The 13,810-nt window shown below is 34.0% G+C and overlaps 1 protein-coding gene across 3 annotated transcripts in view; it reads right to left on the reverse strand.

Annotated features, from left to right (window-relative positions):
• The window catches only part of ATG4C (autophagy related 4C cysteine peptidase), a 97,923-nt gene that overhangs the window by 36,201 nt on the left and 47,912 nt on the right, over nucleotides 1–13,810 (reverse strand). For all 3 annotated transcript variants that reach the window (XM_070367916.1, XM_070367915.1, XM_005899847.2), the window contains 4 exons: nucleotides 12,102–12,335; nucleotides 9,441–9,771; nucleotides 7,274–7,344; nucleotides 1,228–1,364 (listed from right to left, as the gene is read on the reverse strand). In XM_070367916.1, the coding sequence (XP_070224017.1) occupies nucleotides 1,228–1,364; nucleotides 7,274–7,344; nucleotides 9,441–9,771; nucleotides 12,102–12,335 (773 nt within the window). The remainder of the gene's footprint in view (nucleotides 1–1,227; nucleotides 1,365–7,273; nucleotides 7,345–9,440; nucleotides 9,772–12,101; nucleotides 12,336–13,810) is intronic.

Below are 13,810 nucleotides of genomic sequence, written 5' to 3' on the forward strand. Positions count from 1 at the left end.
GAGTCCACATGTTAGAAATCAAAGCCCCACTTTTATCTAGTGGATTCATAAGTTATTGGTTACAGTAGCGCCAATGGTAAAGAACCCACTTGCCAATGCAGGAGACCATAAGAGATTATGGGTTCCACTGCTGGGTCAGGAAGATCCCCTGGAGAAGGGCATGGCAACCCACTCCAGTATTCTTGCCTGGAGAATTCCATAGATAGAGAAGCCTGGTGCACTACAGTCCACAGGGTTGCAAAGAGTCAGACACGACAGAAGCAACTCAGCATGCACACACTGCTATTATTAGTAACAAGTAGCCTGCAAATTTTTATTAACTATTAGGAAAAGCCAAGATATCAGCTAGAAGACTTGCATATACCATATATTGAAATGAACTGCTCTAGATTTTTAGAATCAGTACAATCTAGAGTGAGGATACATGTTCCACCTGTATACACTGGGATCACAGTATGGGACTATTATTGTGTTTCATGTGAGGTACAAATCTAAACTTTATTTCAAGATGAGTATATGCCATGACAGTCCATTCAAAGAGGAATTCCATCTCTGGCCTTGATTTTATTAAAACTATGCAAATAATATAAATACTAACTTTCAAACAGACTATTTCAAAAGGTAAAGTTTTGTGACAAGATAACCTAATTAGGTTCTTTTGAAAAAAAAAAAAATTATGTATCCTGAAATAGAACAGATTTGTAACTGGTTAATATAAGGAAAACAAAATTGGAACCTCCCCAACATTATCTTCATCATCTCTGTCTACATAAATAAGTATTCTTCCTACTTATGGACCTTACGATAGCACATGAAACAAAGTAGAAGATAATGCAGCAGTAATTTTTAAAATAGTTACCTAGATATAGTTTAATGTGGGTTTATGAATAAATAAAGGTACATACATTTAAAAATCACACATAAGAATAATGGGAACTATAGACTTATTTCAGATTATGATTATTGCTGCACTGTATCCCCTTGATTAGCTGCAAAGACTAAAAGGCTTTTTATTTTGTCATTGAACACCTTACTCTTCAAATCACACTGATCTTGTAATACTGAAATTTAAAATCTATAATGCCAAATTTTACAACCTACAACTATAAAATCATCAATCTACAACTATAAAATCATTCCATTTCATAGAAAAAAGACTGCAAACCTTCTGTATTTTTCATGTTAGCTAGCATTGCCTTCAAAAAATTTTTAGTTCTTATTTCATACCTTTACAAAATCTAAATAGTCGGCATTGGTTCTTTCTCCACCAAGTCTAACAGGAACTAGAATAATAACAGCTTTGTCATTTGTATTATCAGAGGCCATGGAAGTGCACTGTTTATCAATTACATCAGAACTGTAAACTGAGAAAAAATACAATTAATACATATTAAATTTTATAAAAATAATTTTCAGAAACACTTGTACCCTAATTTTTCTCCCAACAATGGCCAGTCATGCAATTTCTAACATCATTAACAAGGTCTCAATGAGTTAAAAATTACCCACATCCTTTATGCATTCAATAGGTATTTATCAAATAACTATTATATGGCACTGAGTCTTCAGCAGTGAGCAAAATGGAGAAAAACCCCTGACCTCATAGAGCATATCCTCTAACACAGAGAAGTAGACAATAAATGAGTAAAATATAAGACAGATGGTGATAGCTGCTCTGAAGGAAAACAGAGGGGAAGAAAGATAGATAGGAAATGTTGAAATGGAGCACAATTTAAAATAAGCTGGTAGGGAACTCAAGACTTAAAGAAAGTAATAAACCAAGAAGTGCAGATACCTGGGGGAAGAGATTCCAGACAGAAAGATGAGCAAGTGCAAATGTCTTAGGACAGACGCATGGACAGCTTGTTCCAGGACCAAGAGGCCAGTGCCTCTGGAGGGACTGTGAGTAAGGGTACAATAGTAGATAATGAGGTTAGGAGATAAGGTTACAAATTGAGAGAGAACAAAGACAGATGGTAGGAAATTTAAAAGCCATTATAAAGACTTCAGTTTTTACTTTAAGTAAGATGAGAAGCCACTGAAGAGTTTTTTTAGGAAACAAATGTCCTGATCTGGATTTATATTTTATCAGTGTGGTTCCTGTGTTTATTAACACAGGACTGCAGAGGGCAAGGGCTGAAACACAAAGAAGTTAGGAAGGCACCGCAAGAATCCAGCAACAGATGATGGTGGCCTGAACAAAGGCAATAATTGTCAAGATGCAGAATGGTCACAAGATGCTCATGAGGAGGTGGTGAAAAGTGATACATTAAAAATAATATACGAGAGGAAAAAGGAGTCATAGATGCTTGGCGTGGTTTTGATATAAGCAAACAGAGTAGGTGAGCTGCCATTTACAAAGACAGAGAAGACTGTAGGAAGGGAAAATACAGGAAGGAGAAACGGGAATTCAGTTTTAGACATGCTAAACTTGAGATATCTACTAGACATGCAAGCAGGGATGATAAGTTGGCAGTTAAGGACATAAAAAGTCTCTATCTGCGGACAGGTCTGAGATGGAGCTAAAAATTTGGGAACTGACAGACAGATGGTACTGTAAAGCCACGAGACTGAGTAAATCCAAATATGTACTCAGGAACTGTGCACCTCCCATGGTCAGTCTACACCAAAGCTACAGAAATGGAAAAACAGTTCTTTCCATGTTTCAATTCATCTTACTTTTGCCAAGCTACTCAGTAAAACTTCTGGTTATAAATCTCTAAATTCTCTCACTTTTCTGAGACAGTACACACAGGACCATTTCTATCTTTGACTTTTCTGAACTAATACATACTCCAATCAAATGGGTTTTTCCAAAGGACTACTTCCTTCAGAAACAAATATTGTTGCAAAAAGACAAAGTAATAATATTCCCCTGACATATACAACAATTTCTTCCTTATCAAGTGCTTCTTACTCTTCAATTTCTTCTTACTGTTCTATTTCATTCAACACACATTTATTGAGGGCCAACTATTTATTGAAGCTTTCTATGCCAGGGAAATATAAAAGCAAATAAGATCCTTAATTCACAGTGTCTGCCTCAATGTTTTGGTATTTTTCCTCCACTTTCAACACAATGGAAGGGCTATAAAACAGTCCAATTCCATAACAGAGGCTTACTACAGTAGTGATTCCCAACCAAACAGTTCTGGTACTTTCCCCCAACACTGATCTACAAGGACTTACAGATAAGCACAAGGTATTATTAAAAGTGAATTACAAGTGCAATATTTAATATAAGTATTTCCACAATGTTACAGAACACAGAATAAAAAACTAGTTCTACCTGATAGGAGCTGGAAAAGGCTTCACAGCATGTTCTTAAAGAATGAGTAAAAGTTAATACAAAGCATTTTAATAATAAGGGGCATTTTAAGCAGAGGCAATAGTATCAACAAAGACATGGAAGAAAGGTAATGATAGTATATCCAAGAAATGGTGTGCAGGTTGATGGTACTTTGGTGTACTAGCATGCAAGACAGTTGACAGGCGATGCTGGAAATGTAGGTCAAAACAATTGGTAAAGGACTTCATGTGCTGTATTTTAAATGCTACAATAACTTGAGACTGGAGTTAACAGACAGTCATAGGTTTTCAAATTAAGGGACATGATCAATTTCTTTGACAAAATGAATGAGAAATAGAAAAGAAAGACAGGGAAATCATGTTCAAGTCCTAGTTAGAGATAAGGGTCTGATCTGTATCAATGAGTGAAGAAGAGACAGATTTCAGAACCATGTTTGTTTTTAAGTATAATTTGTTAAGCCTTGGTTGACTAACTAGATATTAGCAATAAGAAAAGAGTCAAGAATAAGTAAGCATGCATGTGGACATGATACTATGAGTGAACAGAAAATAGAAAGCAAGAAAGGAGCCGTGTACAGAGAGAAATGATAGGTTTAATTTTAAATGTGCTGAATTTGAAGTGCTTGTAGAACATCTACATGGAAATAGTTAAGGATGGCAGAAAATACAAGTTACCTCATATTAACACAAGTAGCAATGGCACCCCACTGCAGTACTCTTGCCTGGAGAATCCCATGGATGGAGGAGCCTGGTAGGCTGCAGTCCATGGGGTAGCTAAGAGTCAGACACGACTGAGCGACTTCCCTTTCACTTTTCACTTTCATGCATTGGAGAAGGAAATGGCAACCTACTCCAGTGTTCTTGCCTGGAGAATCCCAGGGACGGTGGGCTGCCGTCTATGGAGTCGCACAGAGTTGGACACAATTGAAGCGACTTAGCAGCAGCAGCAGCACTAGAAGTGCAGTGTTAAAGTCCTAGTATATAGATCCTAGTCCTAACTATTTAAAGCCATGGAAAAATATGTAATTACAAAGGAAAAGAATACAGAATGAGAGGAAGAGAAAATAACAGAAAGTGGATCTTCTAAAAACACCAATAAAAAAAAGCACTAACGAAGATGGTGGAATGGCAGGGAATTAATTATTAATTGACTCTGGCTTCACCTAATTTCTAACCTCACAATCTATCAAAATGCACTACAGTAATATAAATTCTCCCTTTATAATTTTAAATATCAGTGTTCAGAATTTTAAATATCTACTTCAAATTACACAAACCACCTAGATATTGAGTAGCTTTGTGTTCTTTAATTAACAGTATGTGACACTAAAGACCAAAGCTGATTGATATCAACCAAAATGCAAAAGGCAAATTCATAAATTATTTAATGACTAATTGTTTACGTACATCCTTTGGCTTAATTAGAACTCTTAACACAGTATATTTTATTTTGTAAGATTTCCTACCTGAAAAACAAATATAGTATCTGGAAAATTCATGCACTTGTCTGAAAACTTAAAACTTTCATGTTCATATGGTTATAATCATGGCTTATCAGTCTTTCTTAAAAATCCAATTAACCTTAACAAAAGCCCAAACAAATGCATGTGTATTTGCCAACCATTATTTCCACACTATCAGCACTAGTCAGTTACCAAGGTACTCTCAAACCTCTTATAAACACCATTATATTAAACATAATTAAAGTATAACTTAACTTTCCCCAACATTAACATACTTTGTCCTGTTGAAAGCATTTCTGTAAAAAATAAACAATATGAGGTGGCTTATTTTGAAGGCACTTTATTTTATCAGGAAATTAAGGTTCTATTTTATCCCCAACAGAGTTTCAAAATTACTATAAATACTGGTCATTAAACAGAAGACCCAAAACAATAAAACAAAGCTACATTCAGGACAATACCTGCATCATGATCAGATGATTTACTGATGGACTAGTAAGAGACAAGTCAAACTGAGAATTTTCCTCCCTTGAAACAAATCCACCAATGAGGAGGTACTTGGCAGACATGCAGACCAAGTATATACTTATGTTAAATTTTCCCACCTATCTTTTTTTAAGTAGTCATTTTAAATACTGAAATTTCCCTCAAGAATTTATTTTAATATTGCAACTTATAAGTCATAGTATATATTCAATCAAGAAATATTTAATGAGTGCCTACACAGGGTGCCATGTTGGAACAAAAATGTGAAAACATGGTCCCCACCTTCATAATCATTTACAGTATAATTGGGACAAGCTAAATACTTTTGAAAAATCTAATTATAAATGGTGTTGAGACAACTGTACAGCCACATGCAAAAGAATAAAACTGGACCACCATCTTATACCACACACAAAAATTAAATCAAAATGGATCATCAAAGATTTGAACGTAAGACCTGAAACCATAAACTCCTAGAAGAAAACAGGCAGAAAGCTCCTTGATATTGCTTTTGGTGATAATGTTTTTAACTGGGCATCATAAGGCAACAAAAGCAAAAATAAACAATGGCAATACATCAAACTGAAAAGCTTCTGTTACAGTCAAAGAAAATGTCAACAAAATCAAAGGATAACTTACTGAATACAAGAAAATATTTGCAATCACATATATGATAAGGGGTTAATATACAAAATATACAAAAATATTTGTATATAAAATATATAAAGAGACTCATACAATTCAGCATCAAAAAAAACAAGTAATCCAATTTTAAAATGAGCAGAAGACCTGAAGAGACACTTTTCCAAAGAAGCCATATAAATGGCCAACACATACATGAAAAAGTGCTCAACATCACTAACCATCTGAGAATGCAAATCAAACCACAATGAGATACCATCTCGCACCTGTTAGAACGGTTATTATCAAAAAAGACAAAAAACAACAAATGTTGAGGATGTGGAGCAAAAGGAACCCTTGCGCACTGCTGGTGAGAATGTAAATTAACATGGCCACTATGGAAAACACTATAGTGGTTCTTAAAAAAAATAAAAATAGAACTACAATATGATCTAACAATTCTACTTCTAGGTATTTATCTGAAGAAAACAAAACCACTATGTCAAAAAGATAAATGCATCCCCTTGTTTTCTGCAGCATTATTTACAATAGCCAAGATATGGAAACCACCTAAGTGTCCATCAATAATGAATAAAGAAAATGTGGTGTATGTATATGTGTTTGTAAATATATAAGAATATTATTTAGCCATAAAAAAGAATGAAATCTTGCCATTTGTGACAACATGGATAGATTCTGAGAGCATTATACTAAGTATAATAAGTCAGACTGAGAAACACAAATACTGTATCATCTCACTTATATGAAGACTCTTAAAAAGCAAAACAAAATGCATAAAACACCAAGCTCGTAGATACAGAGAACAGACTGATGGTTGGCAGAGGTAGAGTGGGGGGACAAAAAGAGTGAAGGGGGTTAAAAGGTACAACTCCTAGCTATAAGACAAATTACAAGGATGTAATGTACAGGAAGGGGACTATAGTTAATAATATTATATCGTATATTTAAAAGTTTTCATCACACACAAAAAAATTTTTAACTATGTATGGTGCATCAGAGAATGAGATGACTGGACGGCATCACCGATGCAATGAACATGAACTTGGGCAAACTCCAGGAGATGGTAAGGGACAGATAGGCCTGGCAAGCTGCAGTCCCTGGGATCGCAAAGAGTCAGACACAACTGGACAATGAGAACGGAATGGACAGAATGGATGGTGATGGATGCTAACTAGACTTATTGTGATCATTTCACAATATATACAAATACTGTTGTACATCTGAAACCAATGCAACATACAAATTTGTATATATAAATACAAATTATGCTGTACATCTGAAACTAATGTAATGCTATATATTACACCTAAATTTTTAAAAAGGTCTAACCAAATAAGTGGATGAAAAGTAAAATCATATAATAGATTCCTCACCTGTACAATCTTGTGCAACATAAATAGTGATTCCTTTTAAGTCTGGGTGTCTTGCTTCTTCAACTGCTTTTCTAAGAAAATAATAAGGATTATCCTTTAAAATCCTAACATTTCCAGTTAATAACTAAAGATTTCATTTAAAGAAAAAGAAAGCCAACATTTTCTAGACTTTCCTATTTAACCTTTAGTGCCTGCTTTCAAAACTATTACCTGAATGGTATTTTTAAAAAATCACGTCAATTTTTTCAAAGTAGAATATTACTCTAAATTACTCAAAGAACATAAAAACATAAGTTTAAAATTTTAAATTCTTGGGTATAAAGGCATGAACCCTACCCAGTCCTCCCAAAAGAATTTCTCTCAAACTCCCCTGGCTATATTAAATGCTTTCTAAAAAGTGCTATTACAATACGCTTCAAGGTTTGCTTCATATTAACTTACATTAAATGAAAGTGAAAGTCGCTCAGTCGTGTCCGACTTTTGCGACCCCCTGGACTGTATAGTCCAAGGAATTCTCCAGATCAGAATACTGGAGTGGGTAGCCTTTCCCTTCTCCAGGGGATCTTTCCAATCCAGGGAGAATACTGGAGTGGGCAGCCTTTCCCTTCTCCAGGGGATCTTTCCAATCCAGGGATCAAACCCAGGTCTCTTGCATTGTAGGTGGATTCTTTACCAACTGAGCTATGAGGGAAGCCCATTACATTACTGATTAGCAAAATATGATTGTTCTCTAGTACATTTAAGGAAGTTTTTTATCTTTTCTTTAAACAATAGCATGACTTTTTTCCTTCATTCAAAAACCTATAGGACCTGAACAGATGAATTTCCTACTTTCAAGTCTTAGAATTCTGTAAGTAAAACTGCAAATTGAAAATTTTTTCCAAGTGAATATAATGCTCTCAATGGTTCACAAGATATGAAAAAAAAAAATCATAATATCTGTAAAAGTAAATTACACAAATTGTAGAAAAATAGATACTTTTATTTAACTGTATCTTTTTTGTTTTTACTTTAATATGCCTTATTTTGCATGTTTTTATGTGCTAGTATAAAAGAGGGATGGAAAATTATGGCCCACAGTTCAAACATGAGCTGAGGCCTGTTTCTGTACAACCTGAGGCTAAAATATGGTTTTTAGTTTTCAAAGACTGTAAAACAAAAAAAATTTTTTTAAATGAGAAAAATGAGCAATAGAGACCTTATAGAGCCTGAAAAGCCTCAACTATTTACTATCAAGTCTTTTACAGAAAAAGTGCCCTGATCCCCGGGGATATAGAATGTAACATCTTAAAGAGCAGAAACTATGCTTTTATGATTATGTTTTTATAAATGTCATACTAAACTGGACTTGATATTATTCTTAATAATCCATTTAATAACATTAGGCAAATATTTTTTCAACTGCAAGCATTTGGCCTATAAAATATAAATCTTTTAATATGCAAAAAAACACTGTAATAATTTGGATTTTGTATATTATTCTAAATGGACTAAATTTACTATAACATGCTGTAATTTGATGATATTATTAATGGTTCAGTTAATAATAATGGGAAATATAACAAATAAGATAATTTTTTTAAAACTTCAGTAGTAAATGGCACTATAAACCTGAGGTATAGTGAAATTTGACTTTCAACTTTTTTCTAAGTACTCTGAATATCACATACCCTTTACTTTTACTATGATATAATTATATTAATAATCCCATACATTTACAATTCACAAGAATTTGATGTGTGCAAAGAAATGCTGGAAACATCAATTTTAGCTCTTGACATTTCATTACACTATCAGTACATTATTGCCCCCAGGTTACACTGTTTAAAAAAAAAAAACTATAATGTCATGCATGTTCCAAGGTTGAAAGAGTTGTTAGTTTTAAGAACATTTCAATAAGGTAGTCTAGTGAAAACCTGGTTAGAAAGAGACCTTGGATATCCATACCTATGAGCAAAAGAAGAAAACTTTGTCAGTAGATAAATTAAATGTGACTAGAGTCACAATATGTCTTATCTTTTCCCTAATAGCAAATGGAAGTTCCTTTATAAATATTCTCATACAGTTAGATTTTAAAAGTTCTAATAAGATATATGCACTGCAAAAATCAGTATCTCTGAGCCTGAGGACCTCTGTCATGAGATGGAAGACTTTAAAACAGTTTTACCTTAAAATGTGAGCAACAACAGCCGGTCCATACCAATCTCCAGCTTTTTTCCCAGACTTCTTTCCATATTCTATTAGCTGATGTAAACCAAAGAGAGCCAAGGGGGAATCACCAAACCAAGAGATGATTTTCCGGTGATGAATTTCATTTTGCATCTCACGATCATCAGAATATCTCTCGATTTTTTCCTTCAGAGAAATTGTTGGGGTTTTGAGTTCTCTTTCCCCTGAAAGCGATGCTTCAAATGATGCAGTAAATTTTTTTACAGTGTTGGAAGTCCATGATTCAGAGTCTGAATTTTCAATGTTCAAAGCATCTGGCCAGGTCCAAGCTATAGTAGTTACAAAGCAAATTATTCAGATCTTTTAAATAGTTAGACTTTAACAATTCTACTAAAATAAGTATGCAGCATTTAAAGTTACATGAGTTACTAAACTAAAATAATAAAGTCAGAAAGTAGATTAACGGTTGTATATGGGGAAGGAGGAATACTGGGAATGACCACTATTAATACGGGCTTCCCTTACTTAGCATAGCATAGCATATAGCTCAGCTGGTAAAGAATCTGCCTACAATACAGGAGACCCCAGTTCAATACCTGGGTCAGGAAGATCCCCTGGAGAAGGGAATGGCTACCCACTCCAGTATCCCTGCCTGGAAAAATCCAGAGGAGCCTGGCAGGCTATAGTCCATGGGGTTGCAAAGAGTTGGACACAATTAAGCGACTAAGCACAGCACAGCATTATCAGCATGCGGTTTCTTTGGGGGAAGATGAAAATGTCCTAAAATTAGATTATGGGGATAATTGTAAAATTTTGTAAATATACTAAAAACCACTGAAATATTGTTCACTTTAAATAAGTGAATTTATAGTATGTAGATTAATAAAGGTGCTTAAAAAAATAAAGGTACAAGCAGAGAAAACATGCTAATTTATCAATGATGCTTTCTTTAGAGTTGAAATAATATTCTCCACACTTTTCTGTAGTTTCTAAAAATTTTTAAATGGGAATATATTACATATAATCAGGAAAAAATTACCAAAATGAAAGAGAAAAAAATAGTAAACTTAGGTACAAATGGACAATTCAATATGTTTCCCTTTCTTTTTTTTTTTTTTATAGTACTAAGATGGGATAAAGACTTTTACATTCCATTACCAATACTGCTCGCCAGATCTTGACTACCCAAAGGCACAATAAATATATTGAATATCATTCACAGTATTCATGAGAGATTCCCTTCAGAAAATGTGTTTTGGTTATACATTAAAATAAAAGTTTGACCATGGAAGTTTAATATTTCTTTTCAAGGTTTTTTTTTCCTCATATACTCCTTTCAAAATAATATAATTATTCTTTGGGGAATAATATCACTTCTCTAGTAAGTGAAGTTAATAAAGTCATTAGAGATCAAAGATCCCCCCACACAAAATCAACTATATCACTACCTCATTCTTTTTAATAATAAGACAGTCCCCAAACATTCATGCAATTTTAAGTTAGCCAAATGAGTCACAGGTTCAGAGGCCAAGTCAGGACTGTGAAAAGTGTTCCAATTTGTGTCCATGTTTGCAGGAGACTACAAATGAATCATCCCAGGAAAAGCTGAAAAGTTCCTTTCCTTGCAATATCTACACCATTCTGGAATAAATATTCTCTCTAAATGATCTCATCAATAATACCTACAGAAAGGTTATTAAATATTTGCTGGGCATTGTAAAAAATTATCTAACACCTAAAAAAATATAATGATACTTAGTAGCAACCAGATACGATAGCCTAAAACGGTAAACTAAAATCTTCCTACAAATGTACATATTACGTAAAAATAAACTAGTGGAAATGTTAAGAAAGGTGGCACATCAGAAAAAATAGATATATGTAAGTTAGGTATCAATGACATTTTTTAGAGTCTAAAAGTATGATGACTTTATTTATTAATAGAAAATAACAATCAATTTAACTGATTATAGCCACACGACTGAGCGACTTCACTTTCACTTTTCACTTTCAAGCACTGGAGAAGGAAATGGCAACCCACTCCAGTGTTCTTGCCTGGAGAATCCCAGGAACAGGGGTGCCGGGTGGGCTGCCGTCTATGTGGTCGCACAGAGTTGGACACGACTGACGCAACGTAGCAGTAGCAGTAGCAGCCATATTTATAAAAATAAAAATAATATTAAAGCATTACTGATGATATGTAGAGTGAAAAATAAAAAAACCAATATAAAACTTCTTAAGATTTAAATAATATAAAAATATTTTAATGTAAAAATATTAACTGCACAATAATTATCTGCTCAGTCATTGCTGCCGGAATTTACAAACTGCAGATAATCCAGAGAGTCCAATTGAAAAGAACTAAATAATAACAAAAACAAAAAAATCCAAAGACTACTAAAACTTGAACTTAATTCATAGTGGTAGCCATGAATAATATTTACATTCAACCTGTATTTTGGAAAGGTGAATCATGAAAGTTAAAGTCATACTGGCCCAATTCAACAAAGATGTTATGTTACTTGCTAAATAAGTTACAACTTCAGAAGACATCAGAGAGTCAAGAAAGTTAACATCAGGGAATTTCATTCAGTTTGCAAGCTAGACTTCAAATTTAAACAACAGCAATAAAACCCCCAAAACCAAAAATCTGATTTACCTCTACCAAGAAAGTGTAGTATGAGTCCTTGAGCCAGTAGCATCTGGCCAGTTCTTAATGTACACCCCCAACCACAGTCTGTTGTCAAAGCTGAGCCTTCTATTTGAGGAAATTCTTCCCTGTAGGTAAGCCATATTCTTGAAATGAAATCTTTACGAAATTCTTCTACATTTCCTGCAATCACATGATCTTCTATTGTACACCCTGATCTTGCAGGTAAGAGTTCATTTTCATCTACAAAATAAAAATATAAAAAAATATATACAAAGTAATATATAAATATATACAAAAAAAATGTCAGTAATGGTAATATATTCCTATTACTGTTCATATGGAGTATGGCACAATCCAATTCTTTCTTCAGATTTAAATGAAGATAAATCTTACATTCTGTTCAGGCTGTTATGAAAATCAAATAAGAATGAATGCGGAAATGATTTGTACACTTTGGTACTAACTAATATAAGATATTATCAGTAATTCTGTTAACAATAACATTCTATATTCCAAATACAATCAACTCTAATGAGATAATATAAAAATGTTTCCTTTTTGCCTCACTTGGCTCAATATACAGGTATTAGTACTCTCTAAAATGAGATTTACAAATAAAATATCATGATTTGCCAATATGTAAAAAATGTATATAATCATATGATAACTATATCATATTATAACTAGCTCAAATAAAATATAGATGTATTTATTGTTAGGAACATTTATACTCAAATTATAAAACCAAAACTAATAAGCTAATGGCATCATCAACTCAATGGATATGAGTCTGAGTAAACTCCAGGTGACAGTAAAGGATGGGAAAGCCTGGAGTGCTGCAGTCCATCATCAGGTAGCAAAGAGTCAGACATGACTGAGCAACTGAACAACAACAACAAATAAAATTATTAAGTATGTTATTACCCAATCATGTTAAAATATATTTTTTAATTCTTGCCACTCACATATGTAATTTTTAAAAGCCTTTACAAATTGATTCTCTCTACTGCAAGGAGATCCAACCAGTCCATTCTGAAGGAGGTCAGCCCTGAGATTTCTTTGGAAGGAATGATGCTAAAGCTGAAACTCCAGTACTTTGGCCACCTCATGCAAAGAGTTGACTCATTGGAAAGGACTCTGATGCTGGGAGGGATTGGGGGCAGGAGGAGAAGGGGACGACAGAGGATGAGATGGCTGGATGGCATCACTGACTCGATGGAACTGAGTGAACTCACTGACTGAGTGAACTCCAGGAGTTGGTGATGGACAGGGATGCCTGGCGTGCTGGGATTCATGTGGTCACAAAGAGTCAGACACAACTGAGTGACTGAAATGAACTGAACTGAATACAATTTCTATGTGAAAACTATGGTCACTATTTGCCCAATAATTTATAAAACACCAGTGCTCAGAATGAACTAACATTCCCTGATCTTTCCAGAGAGAAAGTCTTAGTCATCTTTTCAGCTTCTGCATGCATACAGTACCTAGCACAAACAGATCCTAATAAATGTTGGCTGGTTTGGGTGAATGGATGGATAGGTAAATAAATCTGCCTATAACTCTCAACTCCAAGGAGTTTAATTTTTAATGCCATTCTGCAAGATGTTAAAGCAGTTTTATCATGCTTTTATTCCTCATGTTTTCTGCATGTATCCCTCTTCAAGCTCATTCTGAAAAAATTACAATCACCCAAACTTCATAATATTCAGTTT

The sequence above is a fragment of the Bos mutus genome, chromosome 3 (assembly GCF_027580195.1).
Source record: "Bos mutus isolate GX-2022 chromosome 3, NWIPB_WYAK_1.1, whole genome shotgun sequence".
In the NCBI taxonomy this organism is placed as follows: Eukaryota; Metazoa; Chordata; class Mammalia; order Artiodactyla; family Bovidae; genus Bos; species Bos mutus.